Source organism: Trachinotus anak, unplaced genomic scaffold (assembly GCF_046630095.1).
Source record: "Trachinotus anak isolate AG129_WGS33_773 ecotype Australia unplaced genomic scaffold, CSIRO_AGI_Tana_v1 ptg000018l, whole genome shotgun sequence".
Lineage (NCBI taxonomy): Eukaryota > Metazoa > Chordata > Actinopteri > Carangiformes > Carangidae > Trachinotus > Trachinotus anak.
In genome coordinates, this window is record NW_027273869.1 from 3,668,188 (window position 1) to 3,694,514 (window position 26,327).

A 26,327-nucleotide genomic window follows, 5' to 3' on the forward strand; every position below is an offset into this window, starting at 1 on the left:
TCTGCACATTTCTACATTTCTATGCACCAGGGAAAGTAACGGGCTCACAGAGGGTTTTTATTAGCTAGAATCTCAAATTTACATTTACATTCACTCATTTGGCAGACGCTTTTATCCAAAGCAACTAACGAGTGAAGGACATCAGTAAAGCTTCAATTTGTAAAACTACATTGAGATGGTTTTTGGTACTTAAAACCACAAATATATCTTCTTATGGAGATCAGCATTTAAACTAAAATTTAGAAAGAGAGTTTTAGAAAGAAAGTTTAATTGCAAAGTTGCCGACATATTGAAATATGGCTCTGCACTGATAACTGACTTGATATTTTTGCCACCTGAAAAATTGGCTTAAAGGTCCCATATTGTATAAAATGGGATTGTCCATGTGTTTTTTGATTATAAAGCAGGTCTAGGTTCTTTATTAATACTGTGAAAGTATCAAAGCCTCAGTCCACAGAGAAATGCACACAGCCTGTATTCAGAAACTGAGCCTTAAAACCAGCCGTCAGGACTTCTGGAACTTTGTGATGTCACTATGAAACCACTATCCAGTGCTGAAGGATTTGGTTTCTGTGTTTACCTAAACTCTGCTATATTTTTATTCAACCTCTGTGAAGGACTCTTTCTAGTGCTTTGTTTGGCCTCTCCAACAATACTTTAAGCTTGTAACCTTTTTAACACTATTCTTCTATCCATCACTGGATTACTCTTCTTGTTGTTTTATTTACACTTGGGCTGAAAACCAGCTATTATTGTGCCTGTGTGTGTGTGTGGACAACAAACTTGCTTACTAATGGTTAAGTGGTGATATCCACCGCCTGGAGTCAGACCTCTGAAAAAAGGATAAGCTGCTTGATTAGCTGACTGACCTGTTGTTACTAGAGCTCCAGAGAGAAGCCTGAGAGAGAAGTAAAACTACACTGAGATGCTTTTTGGTTCTTAAAACCACAAATATATATATCCTCTCATTGATATTGACACTTAAAATAAAACACTGGAAAAGTGTCAAATATTGGGCCTTTAAATACATTTCAGATACACCTATATCCTCATGGGTGTTTTTACCATCTGAGGCAGCATCAATTTTATAAAACAGTTCTATAGGATAGATCATTAAAAAAAGAAAAGCTACATTTGGCATGTTTGATTTCCCTGGAGCTATATGGGAAGAGAAGATGAGGAGTGTTGAATGAACCTTCCTACACAGTGAGATGGTAATTATCATGGTGGTGAAAACCTATGATGAAGATACAGTGCATTACTCCTGCACCAAAAAGGACATGCCTCATTGTTTTATATGATTTTGGACCAATGGCTCTGACTTCAAATGTAATGAAAGTTTTGACTTAAATGACTCTGCTCTAAACTCAAGGACACTGGAGGACAGGACACATTTTCTGATGGCTGCTGTGTTTGGATCTATTGCTGCAGGAGCTGATGCCGGTTCACTGATGCAGGTTCACTGCCTGTGTGGAGATCCTGCAGGGGCTGTTGGGATTACAGAGGTGAGGTGGAGACAGTAGACTCATACAAATGGGTTTACACTTTGCTTTTCTATCTATCTATAGTGAAATAATTAAAACTTTAAATACTGTAAACAGCACAGCTGTATTACTCTGTCCAAACTTGCAGTCATTCTACCCCCTGCTGGACACTGAAAGTAAGATCTAATCATCAGGTCACGTTTACCTTGCAAATAGAGATGGGTCTAGGTTGATATAGCAAATATGCTCTAACATACTATACTGTTGCATTGATGCAACACTCACCACTCAACACTCACACAAAGCCTCCACAGACCACATCCTGATAACGACCTGATGTTTCCAGCTCTGGTGCGCGGTGACCACTGTGATGCTCCATCATACAAACCTTGTTCTTCATTTCAGTTAAATGTATGCACTTCACCTCTGACTGTTTCACGAGCAAGCATGGATTCAGCACAATTTGACATGTCACACAACATCAGAAAGACGCTGCTAGTTATGAAGCCTGTGACCTTTAGATTCATGACCTTTCTCATGGCATCGCTACAAGTCTCACCACAGTGAAACAACATGGCGGCACTGAGAGCAGATTAATGTGATTAATTAAATTTAATTAAAAGGTTAAACTGTAAAAGTAACCCCCCCCCCCCCCCCCCACCCAAAACCCTGAGCAGAGTAGTCTTAAATTAAGTCTAATTAAAGTCTTTAATGTGCACAGAGCTGCAGTAAATCTGGTTTTCAGTTCAACCAACTTGTTTTATTGGTCCAAGTCTCCTACTGTTAGAATATTATCTACTGCTCTGTTGCCAATAAACCTGTTTCATTATTTTCCAATCATGCAATTCATTTGAATGTAACCATAACTATGGAGCGGTTGCAAAAAGAATATTAAATAACTTTCTAGTTTTAAGCAATAATCTCAGACAGAGTGAATTAGTGTCATCTCATCAAAACAGATGATGAAGAGGTCAATAATGGTGAATAAAGATCACATCCTGATCACACGAGCTAATATATATTATTGCAGATTTGTCACAAAGATCAAATGGGTTCTATAGACAAAATGTTGTGATAGAAAATGTAACAGGCCTCTTAAATGGAATCTATGGGAAAATAGGAGGGTGGAAACCAAAACCGAGTGTTGGACTCTGAGACTTTGATCTGACGATGGAGAAAGAGTGATTAGAATTCATGCTGAGGGATGTGAATGTCTGGACAAGATTTCATATAAATCCATCCAATAGTTGTTGACAACTATTTTACTATTTACAACACAAAAATATAAATGCAACACTTTTGTTTTTGCTCCCATTTTTCATGAGTTGAAATCTTTTTCTAACCAAATAAAAGGCATCTTCCTCTTCACAAATGTGTTCAATCAGTGTTAGTGAGCACTTCTCCTGTGCCGAGATCATCCACCCCCCTGACAGGTGTGGCACATCAAGATGCTGCTTACACAGCATGATGTTGCACAGGTGTGTCCTGGGCTGGTCACAATAAAAGGCCACTTTAACGTGTGATGTTTTATTTTGAAAAAAGACATTTATTAGGCAGTGAGCTGTGTAACTTTGGTTACAGATGTGCATTTTTCTTTGGGGGGGGCACCATTTGCCTCATGCAAACTGATCAGGATGATTGAGGCCCGTGGAAATGTGGCCCGTTTCTCTTAAACGGCTGTGCAAAGGTGCTGGATATTGGCAGGAAGTGGATCATGCTGTTGTATCTCAACCACGCACAGTGTGTGACATGTCTGGTGACGATGCAGGCTGTGAAAGAACTGGGGGGTTTTAAGCTTCCAGGAATTGTTCACAACCCACTGCAACATGAGACGATGGTAGCAGAGGAAAGTCCACAGCTCCATTACCATTAAGTATAGATCCTCCTGGTCAAATATTACTCCAATACAAGTGACAGTTATTCAGTCAGGTTTTTCTTGAGTTAAAGTACTGGAGTACTTGCTTCTAAAAATACTGAATTATTCAAAAGTAATTTTTTTTTTTAATGTGAACGCATTGTTTTATTGTTCAACAGTGCATTTACAGAACCTAATGACCCTGAAGGAACCCACTGACTGCACTTACTTACTGTACAACCTGTAGAATAAAAAGCTTGTAGAATGATACAAGAAATGGCCAATAAAGTACAACTGGATCAACAAAAGGAGCCATTGTCATTTTCATTCTTTTATTTCTTTTTTTTTCTTTAACATGCCCCAACCCCCACAAAACAGCATGGCGTGGTCATCATTAGGACACTGCCAAGTTCAAATTGACCTGTTCAGAAATGCAGCAGCACAACATGAACAACGTGTAGGACTTGGCTGTGATTGTTTTTTTGAACACAGAGTTTTTCCTATTGCATTTTCTAAAATGAAATAAAATTCATTCTGCTTACTAAATGCTCTGCTTCAAAGTAACAAGTACTTCATAGAAATGTAGTGGAGTCTAAAGAACAATATTTGTGTTTCAAATGCAGTGAAGTAAAAGTCATACATTTCCAAAAAAAAGAAAGAAAAATTCAAATAAAGTACAGATAGTAGAAAAATATACTTAAGAACAGTACTCAAGTAAATGTACTTTGTTACTGTGCATGATAGATGATGCTAGAGAAAAACTCACCGTCATTAGGATACCCTTTGTGTCAACCCATCTGATAGTTGTGGAGATATTTCAATGGTTGATGGAAAGTTTGGCCTGAATGGTGGATGAAGTCAGAAAATAATGAAAATCATGAGGCACGATCACAGTAAAAAGCACCAGAGATATTTCTACCAAATTTTATTGCAAGCTGCCCAAGCTCAAGCTGTTTCACACTAAACCCGAAAACATCATTTGTGATGGTGGCACTAAGGTTAAAGTCAGAGGATCGGTTGCTGAAGTGAAGATGATTCATCCTCTGGGGACTTTGAACATCAGTAAAAAAAAATATGTAGCAAGACCTTTAGTAGTTGTTGAGATACTTTATCCAGGACCAAGGCTGTGGAATGACTGACTAACCGATGCTGCCATAGCTAAAAACCTATGTTAGTCCTGACTTCAAGCCATGAGAGCTGCTGTGGTAGAACCTGAACTGAAGCAGTTTGTTCTTGAATAGTTATAATGTGTTGGAGCTGGACTCAAATTCCTTCATAGTGATCTGAGACCGATATCAAATAACAGGACGCCTTAGTGAAACTTTCATTTTTATTTTAAGGAAAAAGTTTTACAAATCTGGCAACACACCTGGGTTTAATAGTGTCACTGAGAAAGAATTCCTTGCAGCAGTAATAAAAAGCAGATTGAAGCAGGTAGATCCGCCAGTCCTCTGGCCCTTATATGGACACGAAGGCTTGAGGTGAGGAAATCCCAAAGAGAAGCCTCGACTAAATGAGAGGAAATGAACTGAGTGTTTTGTACCAAAAATAGTTGAGCTTTTAGAGGGAAACAAATATGTTTGCTGTTATATAATAATGGGATAGATTATGGTTGTTTTAAAGGACAGTGGGTACACAAAGTTAAATCATTTTCAGATGTGATTCTCTGTGTTTCAGAGACATTATATAACAACTTGAGACATTATTATTTCCCCACAAAATGTAGCCTCCTTTGTAAAGGAAGGAGGAACAATCCGAGTTTTTTTAAGCACAATGTAAATGAACAAACAGAGCAATGACTGATCATTTAGAAACCTTTTGATGTGTCTCTGAAGGTGCAACATGTAACATAGAAATCTGGTTTGCTTTTGACTTCAGTTTGATTCTCACAAAGCAACAGCATGAACCTGCTGAAATAGAATTTGCACTTGGGTGTGAATGCAGTAAATCTGTTCAGGTTATCTTCTGGGTACATATAAGATATAATGAAAGCATTAAGTGTTGCTCACTAGTAACGCACAAGATCAGTCAAAATCAAAGCAGCAGATGCTGAACTATGCAGCTCATAATGTTTTCTATGTGAAATCTGTATCTTAAAAGTTTAAGTATAATTGGCAAAAGCACTTAAAGTAAAGTTAAGGGTCATAACTCAGTGAAATGGTCCCCATGACTGTTATACTTGTTTTTTTTTGGTACCACATAAAAAGAAAACCCTGAATTCATGAATGTGGAATTTCTGATGCAGCTCTCTGATTGGCCTGTGAATATTCTCATTTGTCCAGGTGCGAGAAAGAACTGATGAAGCCTCTTGGATGAGAGGTGAAACGTCTTCCTAGACAAATAACCAAGTCCAGTTGCTTTCGATTTAAAACTCCTTTGAGAAGCTCTCTGACTGGTTTGATTACTGAGGATGAAAATGACATGGATCATATGTTGTGACCCTCATACTCACACGTTCTTCTTTTCTTGTCTTATCATTATTCCAGTTTATCGTCTTCCTCCTCTCTATTGTCTTTCATTCGTCTTTTTAAAATGTGTCCTTTTTAGGTGGGGGTTGGGCGATACAGAACTCTGCATACATGTATATTATTCATGTAAGCATATGTGCATAGGTAGCCTATGTCTCCTGTGTGTGTATGTGTATCTGTGGTTATATTTTATTAGGTCCCATATCAACTTTATATTGAATGTCCTTAACTTACATTACTCTGCTTTATAGAATGAATGACAATTTTTTTTTAAATTAAAAAAGGCACACACACAGAATGAGGCTTAGGGTCAGGGGAGTATGTATGCACTGAAGCTGTTTTTGAGCCTTGCAGAAGAACGACTCCTCACTACAACACTTCATGTTTTTTTCCCTGTGTAATTCTGTATAATTGTTGTTCAGCTGCATTTAAAGTAACAGACATGGCACCTGGCCAAGAAAATGTCCTGTACACACCAAAACAAAGAGCGCTAGCTAGCTGTGCTAGCATGGATGTGCCAGCAGAGGCAGGAGTAGAAGTAGTAATGATAACCACAGGAACAGCAGCAGTAGAAACCCAGTAGGAGCTGAACTAGCAGTAGTAAGTGGTAGCCTATGACACAGTGGCAGTGGCTGTTGTCAGTGAGGTGGTTTTTGGTCACAGCGGATACTTGGCTAATCTATCTGTCTATATAAAGTTAGCTGTCCCATCTGCTGAGGTTTACTGTTATAAATGCCTCACAGTGGCCAAACACATGGACTGGCAGCTCCCTCAGCTCTGATATAAAAGCTCTGATTAGATGCTTACGTCTGACAGACGGTGTGTGTTTTGAAGTGTGACTCAATCGGCCTGATCTGACCCCGAGATCACACCTGATGTGGCCAGTGTGTTATTCACCAATGAAATTTCAGTTCACAGATGAGTTTATTATTGGATTTGTAATTTTCTGTTTTAATCACCATTATGCTTTGTCACTTTATAATAATGCATATTACACAGTGGCTTCACACTGATCGACTTGTGTGTGAGTGTTTGATGTGTATGACTGCAACAACGCACAAAGCAGTTTGTGTTACAAATGAAGTGTGCCGTCCAACCACATTAGCAGGGACTGCTTTCATCTGAGTCTTGGGTCGCTCTGAATTATTGATGCAAAGTTGTAAATTGGTAAAATGAAGCCATCTGTAAATCAGACTTTTTTTTATGGCAGTATAAAACTAAATGACAACATTAAGTCTTTATGAAACAGTGAACAGACCAACAGTCTGCCCCATTTTATCTCTTTGAAAATTTAGAATTAAAGGTCCCATGTTGTATAAAGTTAGATGTCCATGTCCTTTTTGATTATAAAGCAGGTCGAGGTTCTACATTAATACTGTGAAAGTATCAAAGCCTCAGTCCACAGAGAAATGCACACAGCCTGTATTCAGAAACTGAGCCTTAAAACCAGCCATCAGGACTTCTGGAACTTTGTGATGTCACAACAAAGCAGTCACTGCTCTCAGCCATGTCCCAAGCCCCGCCCACCTGAACCCACCATCCAACCTTTTAGGATTTGGTTTCTCTGAGTGTTTACCTGAAATCTGCTATAATTTTCTGGGATCACTCTGAAAACAGTCAGCCAATCAGAGGAGAGGCTCAGATCCTCTCATCTGATTGGCTGACTGACTGTTGACCTGTTGTTACTAGATCTCCAGAGAGAAGCCTGAGAGAGATGTAAAACTACCCTGAGATGGCTTTAGGTTCTTAAAACAACAAATGGATATCAACACTTCAAATAAAACACAAGAAAAGTATAAAATATGGGACCTTTAAATATGAAAACATGGTCATATAATGACTTAAATAAGTCAAGTCAGTTTCTATTTATATAGTGCCAATGATAATAATAATAATAACAATAATATATGATGACTATAATACCACTACTACTAATAATAATTATTATAAATTCTTATAAGTTAAGCACCAGGTGTTGGTCATGGCGGTGGAAGGGGGTTTAATATTGTCAAACATTCCTCAAATTAAAGAGCACACATTACAAAACTAGTCAGAATCATACATTTTAATTAAAGTTTGTGAAAGTCGTACAGAAGAAAAACCAGTTGGGCCTATGACTACAGAGAGCAGAGCTAGAGTGAAGGAACGGCTATGTTTTGTAAAAGTTAGATTACACAACTACTAAAACTAGCAGTGCAATTATCATTATTTTCAAAACAATAAAGCAGCATTTAACATTCTGCACATGGAAATATTAAATGACACTATGGATACAATGTACAAAAATAATTACAGGCACAAAACTGTACATTAATAACTACACATCCACTGGTCAGAGTGGATTATCTGTGCACCCTTTGGCGTGACATAGCTAAGCTCTCCTCAATGATTCCCATTCAAAGCACCAATATTTGTGGCAGCACTGTGTGGAAGTTAGTGGGTCTGTTACCAGAGGATTGTCAATCCCTGCACAGCCTGAGAAAGTCTCAAGGTGCCTTTAAGCAAGGCACTTAACCCCCAACTGCACCAGCGCAACAGCAGACTGTGGTCATACTGGAAATGCTCCAAATGTGTTGGACTTTATGAATGCTGGAATGGTGCTGCTAAAAACAGACAGCATATAAGCTCAGTCTACTTTCCCTGGATAAATGAAGGATAAAAACCTTTACAGTACTCTGATATCTCTCCAGATTCTACTTCTAGTAAAGTCACAAGGATTCAAGTACCTGAGAGCATCAAGCCATGTCACATTGTCCTTTAGTTGCCAGTAACAGAGCTAAAGGGTTTGGTGTTTAACCATAAAGCACCATGGTTGTAAATCCTCAGTGAAAACATACACAGCAGAGGTTTGTCTTCCTGATGAGTAAATTAATGCATATGTTGTGCATCAAAATGTCCAAGAACTGTTCCTTGAGATACTTTGTTAGCTGTAAACATTTAAGGCTTTAGTGATTTTCTCCTCACAGTACTGTCTGAAATGAGCCAAGAGAAGATTGTCAGCTACTGCCAATGTAAACCGGTGAGCAGCAGCTAATACATTTCCTATTATAGCTTGATAATGTAACAAAACCTGAAGGGGCAACTAAAGACAATCACTTCAACATTCATCAAATACTTAGTGCTAAAAAAAAATAATGTTCCATTACAGTCCCTGTAATCAACATATATTAGCTAATATATAAATAGCAATTGGGCTATAATACATAGTGATGGGGATTAGGTAGCTTGATCACATCTGAGAGGGAAAATCATGTCTGAAATATAAAACACAGCAGTGGCCGACTCCCACCACAGGAGGGCACTGTTACATAGGCAATACTGTCTCACTTACTCTGAAATCTTGAGCCCGACAACTGAACCATGGGGCACGTCTGAACTGTTACCGCAACAACCAACAACTGAAGAGTTTCATTTCAAAATGAGACACTCGCCAATTGGTAAAAATGTACAGTCAATAGCAAAAAGTGAGACTCTTTAAGACCTCTGCTGTCCAGAAAGAGTTAATTTCTTCTCTCTTTGCTAACTTTTATGTTGTTGCATTTCAGAAGAAAACCCTTAATTTATCACTTAATGAACCAAAATAAGCACCAGTGGCTTTAAACCATATTTTTCACATTCAGGACAAACACCTGAATATTAAGATAGTACATTAGCCATCTATGCCTTCTCTTAAGAGCTCTAACTGGTGGGTTGATGGCCAACATCCAGTCTCCTCTGCGCAGAGCCTCGTCTTCGGGCGGCTGGCACGGCGCTGACTACACTTCCCAAAGTGCCTGGGGTCTGGAAGAAAGCCTTAGAGGCAGATGCTGTGGCGTCCTTTGGAGTATGTGGAGTCTGTGGACAGAGAGAGTGATGTAACTTCAGAGAAATTTTGTGGTGCATCCTGTTATTGTTTTTGCACAACAATATGCTTCCTATAGACCAGTGGTTCCCAACCTGTGGTCCATGGCCAACTGGTTGGCCGTGAAGGTGTTGCAAGTGGGCTGACAAACCATTTGCAAAACAGTAAAGTTTTGGTGTAAAAATGTAATTATAAAAAATAAAAAACATAAATAATGATCTTTAAAACTATTAGAAATGTTTAAAAACTCAATTAATTGTTTTTTGTTTTGTATTGTTTGTATTAAGGCTTATCACTGTGACAAGCCAATGACAGGAACTTGGTGCAGTGTTACAAGAAATTCTATACATACAAAGATAAGAAGAATAATCCCAGTGGTGAACACCAGGCCCTGGATTTATGCCTCATTACAACACGACCGTCAACTCTTCCTATTGTTTATAAAGCTGCATTCCTAAAAAAACGACTGATTAAAAGAGGAGCAGCGGCAGCAGAGCGATACTGGGCTGTACAGACAACAACATTAATCCCTGTTTGAAGAGCTGGAGATTCATCAGCTTGAAACGCACAAAGTGTCTGGACGAGTAAATGAGGGGAAACCTTCCACAGAACAGATGCTGCACTTCCTCTCATGTCAAGCTGTGCTGTGGCATTTTGGAAGCGCCTGATATCAGAGAGGTCATGTATCATTATGAAGGCAAATTATGTCTAAATTAATGTTTTTACAGGACAAATGTGGTGGGTTGTATCAGTGCTGAAGATTCTTAGCTGTATTCATTTAATTTATTACAGTTCACACTGTCACTGGTGCTGGAGCAGGGGGTGGGGGTGGTGTTAAAAGATCATTCTTACTAACAGTTTTAAATTCTTACCAGTGGCTCTGGTGTGTTGATGCTGACACTCTGACGTGGTCCTGGCGGTGAATGTGGAGTCCCTGCCGCCGACCCGTACAGTCTGCTTTGTTCTGGAGTGGATGGTACCGGCGCCGGCGACCAGCTGATCTCTGATGCCGCCGCCAGGCTGTAAGGTGCTGTCCCCACCGTGAAGGGGCCTGGCGACATCACAGCGGGCAGACTGAAGCTGAGTTTGGTGTGGGCGTCGGAGCCTTGCTGTTGCAGACCGCTGGCAACCAGGGGGTAGTGGGAGAGGGCAGCAGAGGGCACCAGGACGTAGGGCAGCGCCAGGGTGGGGACGCTACTGGGAGGAAGTGCTAGACCGGCTGGTGTCTGGCCGGCAGGGAGGAAGAGGTTGAGGTTGTTCAGACCTGGAGAGAGGTGGAAAAAAGAGTCAGCTGACCTTTACTGAGGCAAGGAGACACAAATCAAGCGCTCCCTCTGTCAGCACCACACACAGGTGTCCTGATGACTCCTGTGAAGTGGGTCCTTTGTTCTCATCTGAATACATGAAGGTGAGTATTTGCGCAATCAATATCTCTCTATTTATGTAAAAATAGTAGATTAATACCTTATAATTTGATTGCTGATTATTGATTGTGTCATGACAGTTGAAGACAAGCCTTCCACCATCTCATTAAACCTCAAGGTCTCCTGAGTCATGCACAGTTGTGGTTGGATTTGGTGAGTTTTTATAATTATGTTTATTTTATTTCATCTGATATCAACATGTTGATTTTGCAGACAGGACTAATATATGTTAACGTTTCCATGTGTTCAAAGCACATTTTGCTGTCACTGTTTGGCTTGTTCCCTGTTAAAACGAGAGCTGTGTCCACTTGTAGCTCACATCAAAGATTATGGCTTCAGTGGAGATGTGGGCTGTGAGCAGGAATAACTGATGAAATCTGGTTTCCAGTGCTGCGATCTGCTGTAAAAGCTTGTGGTAGTCGTCTATGGAGAAGGGAGACATCTTGGCATCTTGGTGCTGATTAGCTTTGGCCAAATGCTTTGTATCTAGTCACTGATGTGCAGCCTCTTGCTGTTGGCAGGCCACACTCATGTAGTACTGAAAATTGCCAACTTTATCTACAATAATAATAGTTCCAGTGATTTATCAGTGTCCAGGAGCTGCTGCTTGTATTTATTCACAGCAGAAAAACAAGACTATCAGTAGAAATGTTTATTCTAATATTCAAATATTTATTTATTTGTTATTATAATTAATAATAATTTTACTGTTATTTGCTATCACTATTACTATACTTTTATAAGTAGCAGCATTATAGTTACCATTAACATTACTATTGTTCTTACTGCTGCCACTATTATTATTATTACTATTATTGAATGGTGGTCTTTTCTCCTGCAGTCTCCCTTGCGCTCTCTCTTTCTTTCTTGCTAACTCGTTCCCTCTCCCTCTCTCTTAACCCAACCAGTCGACACAGATGGCTGCCCCCCCAAGTCTGGTTTTCCTCAAGGTTTCTGCCTCTTAAAAGGAAGTTTTTCTTTGCCACTGTCACCAAGTGCTTGCTCTTAGTGGGAATTGTTGGGTTTCTGTGGATAATACTATAAAGAGAGAGTCTCTACTTGCTCTAATTGAAAAGTGCCTTGAGGTAACTCCTGTTGTGAATTGGTGCTGTATAAATGAAAATTGACTTGACTTGAAATGTGGAAGCAGAGGAGAGAGCAGGCAGCAAAGTGTCTGCACTGGAAGAAAGCAGGAAGTAAGTTTTACTTTCAAGGAAGCAGTGAAAGTGTCCAGGGTTTCACAGGAGGGAAAAGATCAGAAATCAGAGAAAACTCAGCTTTAATTCCCTCAATCATCTAGTGACACCTTTTAAACTATTGTTGGGACCCTGTGGGGGAGGGGTCCAGACCCTCAGGTTAGAACCAGCAAGTATAAAATATTAAAAGCTTTGAAGTCTCTTTCTTCAAATGCAACCCAGATGTTTTCAGTTATTAAAGTTTCACCTTTAAAAACATTTTTTCCTAAATACTGAAAACATAATGAATAAATGAGCAGAATTTATTTTATATATGACATTACAAACTCTTTTTCTAACCCAGGTGTCTGATCTAGTGACAGCAGTGTTCAAATTACTTACAAACTCCTATTTTTAATATTATAAATATTTCCAAAATTGATGAATTTGTTAGTTTTCAGGGGTAACTAATACTGAATTTACAATTATTTTCCTTGCCTGCTTTTCCTGATCATAGAAACCAGTTACCACAGATATTCTTCTGCATTATTGCGTCAGTCTAATATGATTTCTCCTGACACTGCTACAGTATTAACTCCCTTTAAATTTGATTTAAATATATTGACAAACAGCTTGTTTTTTAAAGGGGGAGGGGGGGGGGGGGCAGTATTTTTTTGTCTTCGGCTTCCTGTAGATTTACAGTGTTTTCAGAGCTGTATTTACCTGCATTGTTGGGGACATAGAGGTAGTGTGATGGCTGGGCGGGCTCGCTGCTGTTGTTGCCACCGTGACTTTCCTTGAACCCTCTGGAGAGGCCTGCTGGGTGACTGGGAGACGTCTTCGTGGCACCCATCTGTGGACACTCCCCTGCTTCCCTGTGAGCTTCAGCTCTCACCTGCGGGGAAAAACAAATTAATTAAACATGACTGGATGATAAAAACAGTTTTACTGTTGTGTCCATTTGGAATCATTGTAAAAAATGTCTGATTCTGCAGTTCATCCTAAATAACATTTCCAGTGCACTGATTAACCCTCCTCCCATCTAACACTGGAGTCTGCCAAGTAATTTTCCTGATGTAAAAGTGCAGCTCTCTTGAACTACCTCTCTGCAAAACCGTCTCACCATGAAAAATTTACTTCTCCAGTTCCTACCACTGATTAATTACTCAGGTTCTCCCATTATTAAATATCCTCTACATCACTAATGTAAGTCTGTAATTATACCAGGGAAGAATTATCCTCGTCAGCACGCCTGTTTCATATTTTATATTTTTAATTTAATGGTCTGCCGTCCTGAATAACTAACAGGATCTTCTGATTGTGAACGCGACACTGCTCAGAAAAATATGACATCCAATCATATTACTGCACTGAACCAAAATAATTATGTTGCTCCCAGTCAATCTGAGCCAAAATGGAAAGCGATCAATAATATTAAACACTGATCTCATGTATTTTCCTCAAAACAAACCAAATATCTCCTCACCTTGTCACCTTCCTCTAACCCAGATGTTCCCTTCTTTTTCACCACTGTCTCCTCCTCTTCTCTTTCTTCCCTCCTCCTCTTCCTCCCTTCCTCAGGCGCCGACTTGGGCGACCTCTGACCTTCAGGAGTCTGGTCGGGCTTCTCCAGTGGCCGGTACAGCATGACCAGCGAAGGCTGAGACAGGCTGGGCAGGTAGGCCAAGCAGTGGGGAGAGGAGGGCGAGGCGAGGAGGTACTCGGGGTGGAGGGCGGGTGCCAGTGGGGTGGGCTGGGTGGAGGACGGAGGCAGCTGGATGTTGGCCTGCAGTGGTGCAATGGGCTGACTACTGAGGGGAAACAAGAAAAGACAAGAAATTAGCTTTTTTTTGGAGAATTAAAGCTTTAATTTTAGCTTGGACATCAAGTGGCAAAACAGGCTTCATTAAATCCAGTAAATTCTGCAGCAGTCTGGGCTTGGGCCCCTAGTTTGATGGTGTCAAACCACAGAAGCCTCCTGCACATTGAGGCATCCCTGACTCTGGAGCTCAGTCTTGAAATTATCACTCCCCGATCAGCACTGTTTCAGGAACGATAATCTCTGATCAAAGGAGCTAAACTCAGAGGAAAAAACCTGGTTCATGCAACTGAACTGTAAGATTTGGCAAATTAGTCCAATAACAGATTGAACACCAGCAGCCAAGCGACAGCTGTGTTTGACAAACTATTTCCACAACAACAGAGTCGTGTGTTCGCTGTATTTACTGTGCTGAGACTATGTTTAAACGGATGTAATGAGTGGATTTAAAGCAGATAATCATCAGATTTACTTTTTTCTCTCGCCCCCTCTCAGTCACTCTCTATTCTCATGTTTTTAACAATACACATCAGAAGAAAAGTCTGACTCTCGTCCCAGCAGAGACACCACTGGCATCCAGTGCTTCCTCATTGTGTGAATGAAGCTGTGCATGAAATGAAGCAGCTGCAGCCCTGTAAGCCATTCCCATGGAGGAGTGTGAACAGGGTCTAACAGATGAAATAATTTCAGTCCTAACTGCCTCCACTAGAAACGAGGTAAAGTTTCTGAACCCCTCGAAATGCTCCGGTGGTAGAGAACGGCCTAGATGTCCCTCCAATCTGTCCTGCTGATGTGCAGATTTCTAACTGCCCTCCCATCCTGTGGGCTACCGCGGCCCCCGGTGGATTTTCACCCAGCTTCACATATTCCTTTTCAACACACACTTTCATGTCCCATCATCTCGCCCCCCCCCCTTAAGAAACACTTAACAGCCACAGCCGTGGGGCGCTGCGGTTTGGCCACAGGCAGGCCAGCCGTAGAGGAAACATGAACCAGTGTGTGCTGCAGCTGAGGAAGCCAACATTACATTCACAGGACACAATAACTGTTCATACCCGCAGCAGGCAGCTCCTGTTACATGTAGCCAAAACTAAACATATCGGCCAATGCAAACACTTGCAGTGAGTGTGAAATATTGTGTACAGGAAACTGAGATTTGAGCCCCCCTCCAGTGAGTGGGGACCCTTGGCATGTTCTAACTAAGGCATTATCAATAACTTTTAATGTCTAATGTGAAAATAAACTGAGTTGATCCATTTGAATGTTATTGTGAAGCCTCAGCCCGAGAGCAGACAGTTTGTCTACAGTGTTTTATCTCCACTGCTCCGTTTGCCCTTGTCACAGTTACACTCGCAGTCTCTCCGGACTGAGGTTAACATGAAGAGCCGCTGTGTGCAGTAAATCTGTGGAGGACGGATTAATTTAAACCAAGGGAAGGCTGCAGTGATTACAGAGCAGAGTGTGTGTGTACTTGTAAATGCTACATAGTGAGGACACAAAAAGGTGTTTTCCTGACAGAGCGAGGACATTTTAGTAGGTCCTCACTTTCTGACTCACCTTCAAATAGAATATTGGGGGTAAAGACTTGGTTTTAGGGTTGGGGTTAGAATTAGGGTTAGGTAAGGGGCTAGGAAATGCATTATGTCACTGAGTGGCCTCACAAAGACAGTAAAGTACGTGTGTGTGTGTGCGCGCGTGCGTGTGTGTGTGTGTTGTAACTCACTCCGAGCTGTTTCCAAACTGCAGTCGACACACTGCACTGTTGCTTGTCGTCTTCCTGGAATAATCCACAGGCTGATTGTGCAGACCTGAGGTGTGAGGAGCACACACATGTTCAACTGTGAGCAACTGTTCAGTTTATAACAGTGATTCTAAACAGTGGGCCGCAAAGGTACTGCAAGTGGGCCAACAAACCATTTGCAAAAGAATATAATTTGGGTGAAATTATAAAAATATAAATGTTTTAAAACAACAACAACACTGTGATAAGCCAATGATAGGATATTTATGTTGTTGCTGTCAGACCACATTGTGTACTTGTTTGCTATCTCAGTCTGATTTTGTGCAAAATTATTACACCCAAGGCAAAAACTGGAGAATCAAAATGGACAGCTGGTTAGCAACAGGAAGAATTAAGAGGAGAGAGTCAAGAGTCAGCTGCTGAATCTCTCCCCTGTCAAACACAAAAGAAAAATTGAGCTTCCTCTGCTTTCAGCTCAGTCTTTAATGTTTGATCATTACCATTAAAATAAGAAGTGCTCTCAGAACATATTATTTGGCCACCAATATTTGTGAGATTTTAAACTGAGCTCTGCGTTGGAAAAGTTTGGGAACCACTGGACAATCAGACATGGACATAACTGGTGTAAAAGTGTCTCTTACCTGTTAGTTCTCGTCGTGGGCTGCTGGGGGCAGAGCTGACCTGCCGTTGGACGGTCACAGAAGTTGGCGTAATGTTGAAGGAGGCGTGACGTGCCATCTTGGCTTTTCCGAGGTCCTGGCCTGCCATTGGCTGTCTGGCCGCGGGCGGCATGACAGCTGCCACGTTCACAGTACTTCCTGCAGATTAAAGTTAGTACGACATCAGATATTTCATCTGCACAGACAGTGTTGTGACTTCTTATAGTTTAATGTTTTGTTTGTTAAAACTTTATTTCTTACCTGCATTTCCAGAGTTGTTAAACTCGACCGGGCCGAGCCACTTGAAGGCCGGCTTCCTACCCCTCTCCTCGCGGACGTGCACCTTCTTTATGAGGCCCAGGCTGGTCAAGACGTTGGCAATATCATAGAGTCTCCGCACCTTAGCTGAAGATAAAGGATTTCTATTACAGGACATACAATGACTACCTTCTTAAACATTTGCACTTCATTTGCCGTTTAATCACATCATGAGGATGTGAATCTTGGACAATACATGTGCTGGATTTCTTACTTTTGTACTTGCTGTGACTCGACGAGTCTTGGCTCTCCTCGATGAGGATCTTTGCTGCGGCGTCCAGGGTAACGGTCTGAGTTTTGGACACCAGGAACAGCATGACAAACTTCTGGCTCATGATGCGCAGAGATTTGTCTTTCCTGTTGCCACCAGCTGCAAACACCAGGGTGACATGGAGTCTGTTAGCAAACGTCTTTACCGGTCACAGAAATCTGCACAATCCAGCACAGAAGCCTGAGTCACTGCAGCAGCAAGCAACAGAACCATAACTTGTGAAACAACTGATAACAGAAAATATGAGGTCCCTCTCCATTTATAACAGGCAGCCATCTTCAAATACCTGTGATTCTAACTCACCCCTCAAGACTAAACTGCTCCTTCTGTCTGATTTCTGACTTCTTCCAGAACAAGATATAAAGTTTCAACAATATTACATCATCATTTGCAAACCTGTGGTACAACTGAACACACTAATCTAGATGTTCCTGTTTCACAGCATAGTGGTGACAGTAATTACAACTTCAGGAATATAGCTATGACACATCACTGTGACTTTGCAAAGCTTTAATGGCTGTATGATTAGGCCTCAAATTAGCAGCTTGATGTTTTCTTATACTACAAAGATTTGATGTTTTGATGAATAATAAAATAATAGAATAATAAAATTTTATAGTTTGTTCAACAGCTGCTGCCAGATTTATTATAATGTCATATTAGTTATCATGATTAATTATATCAGTGGTAGCATTACAGTTACTATTGACATTATTACATTGTACTTGTTACTGTTACCGCTCTCTCTCTAATAAATAATATAATAAAGAGAAGGTCTAGACCTGAAAAATGCCCTGAGATAACCTCTGTTGTGAATTGGCACTGTACAAATAAATCTGACTTGACTTTACCACAGTCTCTACTAAAGCTTAGATACTGTCATGAGTCAAAATGGAGATTCATCCCTGATGAAACCCTTACATTCATCAAACTGACTCTCATATCTATAGAAACCGAACATCAGAACAGTTTGCAGCATCGGTATCAACATCTTGGCTTTTTCATTCTGGGCTGAAGCCAAATGTCTCTGATCACAAACCATGAAATTATAAATGTTTAAATATGCCTCATTAACACTTTCTCTGCTGTAGGTATTTGTCCTGCAGCTCAGCTGGGATGATTCATTACATGTTGTTATCATATCGCCTGAGGTCACCACATTCAAGCAGCAGACACTCACCATTAAAGGATTTTCACCAGACTCTATTGTAAATCTTTTGTAAACCACCTCTTTGTACGAGTGACACTGATCCAGCCACATTTCCAAGTCAACACACACACACACACACACCCTCTTTATGAATGCTGTGTGCGTGTGTAGGTTGCCTCGTTATGGAACCCAGGCTTGTATTCATGAATGAACTTTTAGCTGTTGGGTTAATTTGGAGGCAGCTGCTCCTGAAATTAAACCTGCACTTAAATTTTTACATGTTGGTGTTTAACTGATGCTGGTCTTCTATAAATACAACAATAAACCTTTTAGCTCAGGGGAAAATTAGGGGAAAGGGGCTTTGTAGATACTTATGTTGGAGAGTGATTTAATTCTAAACTCTTCAGTTTTATGTCTCTGTTCATTACCGATGCCGGTGTCCCCTTCCCCGCTGTCATCCTCGCGCCCCGGCCCGGTCCCCCTGGTCTCAGCAGCCAGCTCCATCTGGAGGTGGTAGCCCTGCTGGCGGCCCCTCCGCTGCAGCTCCTCCAGCGTGGCCTCCAGCTGCTGGCGTCCATACCAGGTGTAGCTGTTTTTGGCTATACGGCCAACAATCATTAGAGACTCCAGCACGTTGACGATGTCGTAGATACGCCGCCGCTCCACTCCTGACGACGAGAACGAGGACAGAGAAATTACTTGAACGAAAATTCACCAAACAGTCAGTGTTTCGATTAAAATGAAAGTTTCAACTGCACCCTTCATTAACTACAATGATATGCTTAAATGAAAGAGGTCTCCATGGAAACCGCTTCTAAATCCAAGAGCATAAAATCTTATAATGCTCATGAAATGGACATTAGTTGCTTCCATTATCATCTTGCTCCCATTAGATGTATACAACAGTGGCACCGGTGTGAACTGGGACTAGTCACAGTCGTCACCCCCCCCCCCCCATCCCCACATCACTGGCTCCTACCCAGACTGGTTGCCACCTCATCCAGTGAGATCCAGATGGGGCTGTGTGGCGGAGGGTAATCAGGGTAGAGGGCCAGGAACTTTTGGCACAGCAATCCCAGACTCTTCTGCTTCCTGCTCGGCTTTTTCTCTGCCTCATCCTCCTCGTCCACAGCTTCAAACTGCACAGACAAGATACATAAACAAACAGATAAATAACGACTTCTAGTCTGGTGTTTAAGCACTAATTTAGAAAAACTAACATCGGCTTTGGTGCCGCCGTCTGCATTGCCATCACCCATAGTAATGCACAGACCCTTAAATTACTTTGTCTTCAAGGCCACATATGTTACAGAATGAATTCTCACAGTCCCTAAAAAGATATTAAGGCTGGAAAAACGTTCATTGTCAGATTAAACTAACAACTGTATCACCAAAGCTCAGAGCAATTCAGGCTCCATCTGCTGCTTATAAACAAAATGACTTCATGAGGCATAACTGAGGGATTTCATTTGTGCGTTGGAAAGCATCCTATCTTGAGAGTTCAGCTGCTAATATAAATAAAGTGCTGGTAAAAAGTGTTTGCTCTTTAAAGACTGTGGAAATCCCAAGTTCCTTTGAGAGCATTTCCATAATCAAACCAATTAACTATAACTGCAATCTAACTGCTTTCTCCCCTGTAGACCAAACCATTAGAATTTTTTAGACATCTAGAACTAAATGAGAACTTCAATGTCTTATTGACTGTTTTATATTTGGAAATCGTGTTTTTTTTCTTTTGTTTTGTTTTGTTTTTTTTGATAGTTTATCTCTTAGTCTCTTTCATATTTCACAGACCTGACAAGAGTCGTCCACCTCCGTATCCTCCATCACAGTATCTGGACTTGCTGGCGCGTCCTTCTCATTCTCTATGGGTCTGAACAGCACCTTTTTCATCTCTCTGTCTCTAATGTCTGGACTCGCTGCGCTGATCAGCATCTTCAGATTGGCCGTGGGCGTCCAGGGCTCGGCCAGGACCACACGTTTGATGGGGGTGATGTGGGTCAGGTCAGGGGTGGCAACTTTTCTGCTCATTAGCAAATTAGGGACAGTGGACTCAGCAGATTTCAGTGGTGTGGATCTTCTCCTCTCTGTGCAGATGTTTTCCTGTGATTGAGACAGTTGTGCGGTTAAAAGACAAATTTAACCCAGTTAAAATTTAAGATTGGTTATTCTGGAACAAAAGTGACATTATTTATTTTAAATAAATGCTGCTGTATTAACTCAATTCTCCATCACAGGCTTCTATGTAGGAAATCAAATACTGACACCACTACAGAGACACCTAGTGCATGCTGATTTAGGTGCAGTATTTGCATAATAAATCAAGTACTTTTAAGTTAATGCACTGACTTTTAAACATTTATTTAGCATTTTTTCCAGTCCACAAACTATTTTCCACTCCTCATTGAAACCCACATCTTATAAGTTCAACTCACTTGAGATGCCACCACATTGCTCTGATTACTCTGTAGGGTTCTCCCCTTTACCCTGACTCTGCAGCTCTCCTTCAGTTGCATTTTATCAAACCTGCTAACAGTTACCACACCTGAGATCAAGCAGTGGTCCACCTTACCTTTTGTTCACTTTGGCCCTCATTCTCCTCGGACCCCACCGTGAAACTTTTCCTTGGACTTGTGAGGTCTTTCAGTGCAAGACATTCAACTTCCATTAGGGAAAACTGCAGTTCACAAAAAAAGTAAGGATGTTTAGAAAATCATAAAAGGACCACCTGACCACTTTTTTAGCGGGGTGAATAGTGAAGTTAAGGAAGTTCCAGCCAGTACAGAAAACTTCAGACGAGTGGGCAGCTGAATTTGGCGCAAAGAAAATCAGCTAACTAGCCCTTAGCAAGCTAACGACTGTAACTTCGCTAACAGCCAATCTCCCTACTTAACAGTTCGCATTATTGCTAACATAACATGACCCATCCAACTGCAGCAGATGTGGCAAGGTGATGGGTGAATGTGTTGTTACAAGACGTTAATAAGTTACATTAATTCTAAGTTGTAACTAAAGATGTAGCTTCAACGTTGTTAACTTCGTAAAGGGCAAATTCACTCAAATAGCTCCATATTAACACACATTAACTGAGCCTGGGAAAGGTAATGAATATATCGCTGTTATTCGTTTATAGTTTATACTCGTTTGTAATAAGCTATATAGCTAGCACTACTAGCTCAGCTGACCAGCATATCACGACTTAGTGTTACAGCAAGCAGGAAACCGCTGGAGGGAAATCACTATTCCTCACCTTTCTCTGCTGCTGAATGAATGAAATGTTCCTGTGTGGCTCCGTGTCCGTTATTACAGACTTGTCAGCGCGTAGTTTCTTCAGAGCAACATAGCAGCTAATTTCCCTCTTCGAAATAAGCGGGCAGTCCTCCTGAGTCTGTACCTCCAGTCCTCTGCTGCTGTCCGGTTGGAGGACACCCTGTACTGTCCCGGGGAGACCTCGGCATCACCCGCTCAAGCTTGTTTTCTGGCGCTCTCAGACATCTGGGTCACTCCAGCCAATCAGCGCCCAGTTGAGCGCCTTCGTCATTTAGCTCCAGCCAGTCAGCGTTGTGGAACTCGGGTACGCGCCTCAGCTTCTACCAATGGGCGTGGAAACGACCACGCCTCCAGAGCTGTGTTGGCGGGGCAACCGGCGCGTTCTGTCCAAGACTCCTGGGGGAGTAAGAAAAAGTATTAAGATGGGGAGGTCTCACTCTGCAACTTCTTTCGGGTGCAGAACCAGAAATGGCGGCGGGGAAAGCAGGACAGCAGTTGTAGGCGTTCTGATGAAAGCAGAGGCAGTGAAGTGACAGCGCAGTGCCGGAAAAGGTTTAGGCTTAGATAGATATGTTACACTTGATATGTTGTTATCACACATTTTAACTTGTTAAAATGATAACGTTGATAACGTTAATAGTTTGACATTACCCAATTTTAATTCTATTAATGAGTGTTAACCCGCTTCAGCTCAGTTTTAGACAAGTGAGAGACATTAATGCAAACTGAGTTTTTTTTTTTCCATTGCACACCGATTTATTTGACGGAGTGACTCCTCTCTTTTAAAGTCGATCTTTAACTTTGAGCTGAGGTTCGGCCTGTCCCCTGCTTCTTCTCCACAGTGACACCGGCGTCAACACCTCTAACCTGATCACCCAGGCCTTTGTCTCTGCAGCTGGCTGTCATTAGCTCTGCGGCTGAAACAGACTGATGGGAGGGCGGGGAGGGAGGTGGGGGACAGCACCAGTGGCGCTAATATTACCTGCGCCGCAGCGCGAAAAGTTGCGGGGAGAGAATGAGGGGGGGGGGGGGGGGGGGGGGGTCCAGTGTTCAGCAGACAGGGACCCGCCCTGCATGCAAGCAGCCAGTCTGAGGACTAGCCCCAAGTGCTTGCATAATAGCCCTCAATACACCAAGTCTGCCGCCAAATGCTATTCAAATCTGGGCAAGTGAAGATGAATGTGAACACAGATTTGAGGTATAGTAAATATATGATGCCCTTTAGAAGGATTCTCTAACAATAGTATCGCAGATCATTTATTTTTCACTGAAAGTTACACTATTACATTTCACGCAAGAAAAACAGGAAGGGCCACATGATTTGAGGGATACGCCAAAAGTTTTTTTCTTGTCTAATGCTGATACTTCTGTTCATGCTTCAGAGAGCCCTTCAGATGAAACAATCAGGGAAGAAAATCACTGTCACTTTGGTTGGAAACTAAGACTTTATGATGTAGTTATACATGTATTTTGCTGTTAACTGTTACTCTATGGTAATTGTTAAATGGAGCCCGTTTAAGCTGTGAGAGGGGACTGTGATCTTGATGTGAAAAACTACCATCAGGATTTTGGACCAAGAGGAAGTCCAAGTTGTGACTGAGAAATGACTTCACCCTTCACAAGCCAAATGTGACACGCTGGGTTCCCAGACGCATGATAAATAACATGCCAGCAATGGACTGATTCCAGGTGCTAACGCTGGCCCAAAGTGCTGCTAACAGGAGCTGGGTCCTGGCCCAAAATCAGCCCAGGTTAGTCCCCCAAAACAGATCTGGCAGCAATACATGAACCAGTAACTGTTTGCATTCAGTCCTTCATGTGGTTGCATGGGGAGAGGCTAGAATACATCTCAGGGTGCTGCAGACAAGTGAAAATAATATTCTCTTATTTTTTTGGTGTCATGTCTTTGCATTAGAACCTATGCTCGGCACTATTTGTGCAGATGCTTTATTATTGTAATTCATTTGAACATCAAATGAAATGGTGTATGTATGTTGCAAATGTGTCATTGCACATGTGCAAATGCTCTGGCTCTCAGCACCTGTGAAACACTGGTTAGGGGTATGTTAACAGCTGGTGATCACTCTGTGTGAGTGTTATGATTATGGTAGCGAGAGGAGCAAAGAGATGCATGTTTGCATGCAACACACACTTTGTTACAGCCTAGCTGTTAAAGCTTATGTTTCTCTTTCTTTGCTTTTCTGCTTGTGGGCTCGCAAAGCTTGTCATGTCATTACTCCCCACTTTTCCCACTTGAATGACATTGTTTCAATCCAGCTGGGACCTAAAACTACCCACATCAAGAAATGTAACAGCCCAAATCAAAGGAGAACTCTTAACTGAACCAAGTGCTCACATGTTTGTTTGTTTTCCAGCGTAATGGACGTGATACAGCTGCTCCTTTTTCAGCAGAATACTGTTTCACATTTCAGACAGTTTTGCACTTGAGAGCTTTAACAGGTCCAAAATGATTTAATTAGTACAGCTCTTAGCTCCTTCATCACTCCGACAGGCCAGTGTCTGTTTGGATGAGGCCTTACAACCACTCTTTACAAGTGTGGTGAGCAGAAAAGCATCTCAGAATGAACAGGACAAACCTTGAGGTGGATGTGAAGACCACGTCAGGCTCCACTCCTGTCAGCCGAGAACAGAAATCTGAGGCTGCAGTGGACACATGGTCACCAGAACTGGACAGTTGAAGAGTGGAAAAACGTAGCCTGGTCTGGTACTGAGGCTGCTGTGGAATGGTACAAGTTATTACTTCACAACAAACCCAGTGCTTTTAGTTCTTAGTTTGGCTGCCCCCTTTATTCTCTTTTGAGATGAGCTAGCTGATGTTGTTTTGACATCCTTTGGACAAGGTTTAATAATTATTATTATATTATTTTTATTCTCTTATTATCACATCTCTGATTCTGGAACAGTAAACCTGCACTGCCTTTTAGTAATGTATAAGAAAACCTTTGAAGCATCTTCTCGTATATTATCACAGATACACCACAGTGATCACAAACTCCACTACCAATGATATAAAGTGATCTCAAACACCATCACTGTTTGTTTTTTTCATGCTTCCTGTGTCCTAGATAGGCCACAAGTGAGAAAGCTGCAGATCAGTGAACTTGCTTTTGACATCACTAATATTAACCTAGTTTTTCACAGTTGTGTTGGACTTAGTTTCGATAGCTTTCTTTACAGAACTTTGGCCTGTAAGAAGAACCTGTGCAAACAGGAACTCATTTATAGCATTTTAAGGTCGCTCTGGTTCAGTTTCCACAGCGTGGTTTTAATCTGCAAAGCTCTTCATGTATAGTCGTTACAAACTGCAAAACATTACTCAGAATAGAGACACCTCATCCCAAGATTCAGTGCTTTTTTAGTAACCAACATTTGCAAACATTTCTCAGTCATGACGTCAGTGAGTAGTATTGTAATGTAAATGTGAAACACTCAGCCGCTGCCACCTCCCACAATAAAAATGTTTTAGAGAGGAACAAAAGGAGAAGTTTACAGTTTATTTCCCTTTGATTAGTGTTAAATGTCAGAATTAACATTAACATTACAGAAAATTGGATGTTATACACTAATCAGCCACAGCATTAAAAGCACCTGGCTAATATTGTGTTGGTCTCCCTTGTGCTGCCAAAACAGCTCTGACCCCTTGGACTCCACAAGACCTCTGAAGGTGTCCTGTGGTATCAGGCACCAAGACTTTTGCAGTAGATCCTTGAAGTCCTGTAAAGCCCCTTTTCCACTGGTCAAAAAAACCACTAAGACCCCATAACATGTTGGCAATCTGTCGACAATGGAGAAGGGTACAATCGGCATTCACACCCAGGGTATTTATTGCCTCTGGCTCTGATCGGCATTGATGTAAACACAACACCTGAACCTGCTAATATTCGCCCCTTTTCCCGCTGTTACATCTTTCAGTGCACACAAGACACTGCAGACAGACCTATCACCTGTGCAGCATGGTGCTGTTACACCAGAAACACCGAGGCTACTCTGCGCTCAAGGATGAAAGAATGAGTGCAGCCCTGGAATAAGGTTGAAAGACACACAATCACTGGTCGGAGCGTCTTGCACGGAGCTTCTGACACGTTTACAGGAGCACCAACCGGGGTTGAGATGCGACAGATCGGTTTTACCAGTTAGCACGTCAGCTAGCAGCTCAATCTGTGCATGTAATGACATGGCTTCTTGCAGTTGTGTGTGTCCTCAGTTTTGAACAGAAAGACAAACTCGTCTGGCAGAGGAAAAGGGGTCCATTGGCTTTTTTACCCATGTTTAAAAAACCCGCTTACAGCCCCATATGCAGCAAACTGTGTGTGTTCTGACAGCTTCCTGTTGTAGCCACACATTAAGGTTTTAAGCAATTTGTGCTACAGGAGCTCCTCTGTGCAATTGAACCATATGGACCAGCCTTCACTTCCCACACGCTTCCCTGAGCGTTGGGCGCCCATGACCCTGTCACCGGTTCACCGTTTGTCCTTCCTTGGACTTCCTGTGGCAGGTACTGACCACTGCATAGCAGGAACACCACACAAGACCTGGAGTTCTGTAGATGCTCTGACCGCTTGTCAAAGTCACTCAGATCCTTACACGTGCCCATTTTTCATTCTTCCAACACATACAACGTCTTGTATAAAACAAATTTTGATCGATAAAGAACAGAATATTAAACTGATGCAGTGAAGTGTAATAATGATCATCATTTCGCTTTTGATTAATGTCACACACTCATTTTATTATCTGCATTTACTGCAGCCAATTAAACACAGGAAAATCAGACATTTCAAAAACCATTCTTCGTGTCCTTTTGACAAATGTCCTATGCATAAATTACTTT

At 41.6% G+C, this 26,327-nt stretch overlaps 1 protein-coding gene and 1 long non-coding RNA gene across 4 annotated transcripts; one reads left to right on the plus strand and one right to left on the minus strand.

The window, feature by feature from the left end:
- Nucleotides 1-7,857: 7,857 nt before the first annotated feature.
- e2f7 (E2F transcription factor 7) lies at nt 7,858-26,092 on the minus strand. 2 transcript variants are annotated; one of them, XM_071502635.1, is made up of 14 exons: nt 24,073-26,092; nt 21,456-21,871; nt 20,778-20,882; nt 20,000-20,308; nt 19,185-19,344; nt 18,634-18,873; nt 16,999-17,154; nt 16,728-16,871; nt 16,449-16,625; nt 15,790-15,874; nt 13,734-14,055; nt 12,971-13,142; nt 10,521-10,912; nt 7,858-9,641 (listed from the first exon to the last, which is right to left on the minus strand). In XM_071502635.1, exons 3-14 carry the CDS (start codon nt 20,871-20,873, stop codon nt 9,486-9,488), a joined length of 2,409 nt encoding a protein of 802 aa, XP_071358736.1. In that variant the 5' UTR covers nt 20,874-20,882; nt 21,456-21,871; nt 24,073-26,092; the 3' UTR covers nt 7,858-9,485. The 2 variants fall into 2 exon arrangements, with proteins under 2 accessions (XP_071358736.1, XP_071358735.1); XM_071502634.1 differs by having other exon boundaries at nt 13,734-14,058; nt 24,073-26,091.
- LOC139635373 (uncharacterized) lies at nt 10,913-16,864 on the plus strand. 2 transcript variants are annotated; one of them, XR_011694188.1, is made up of 5 exons: nt 10,936-11,056; nt 11,153-11,225; nt 13,829-13,925; nt 16,456-16,637; nt 16,740-16,864. It is a non-coding gene; the product is annotated as an uncharacterized lncRNA (long non-coding RNA). The 2 variants fall into 2 exon arrangements; XR_011694189.1 differs by lacking the exon at nt 11,153-11,225 and having other exon boundaries at nt 10,913-11,056.
- Nucleotides 26,093-26,327: the final 235 nt, after the last annotated feature.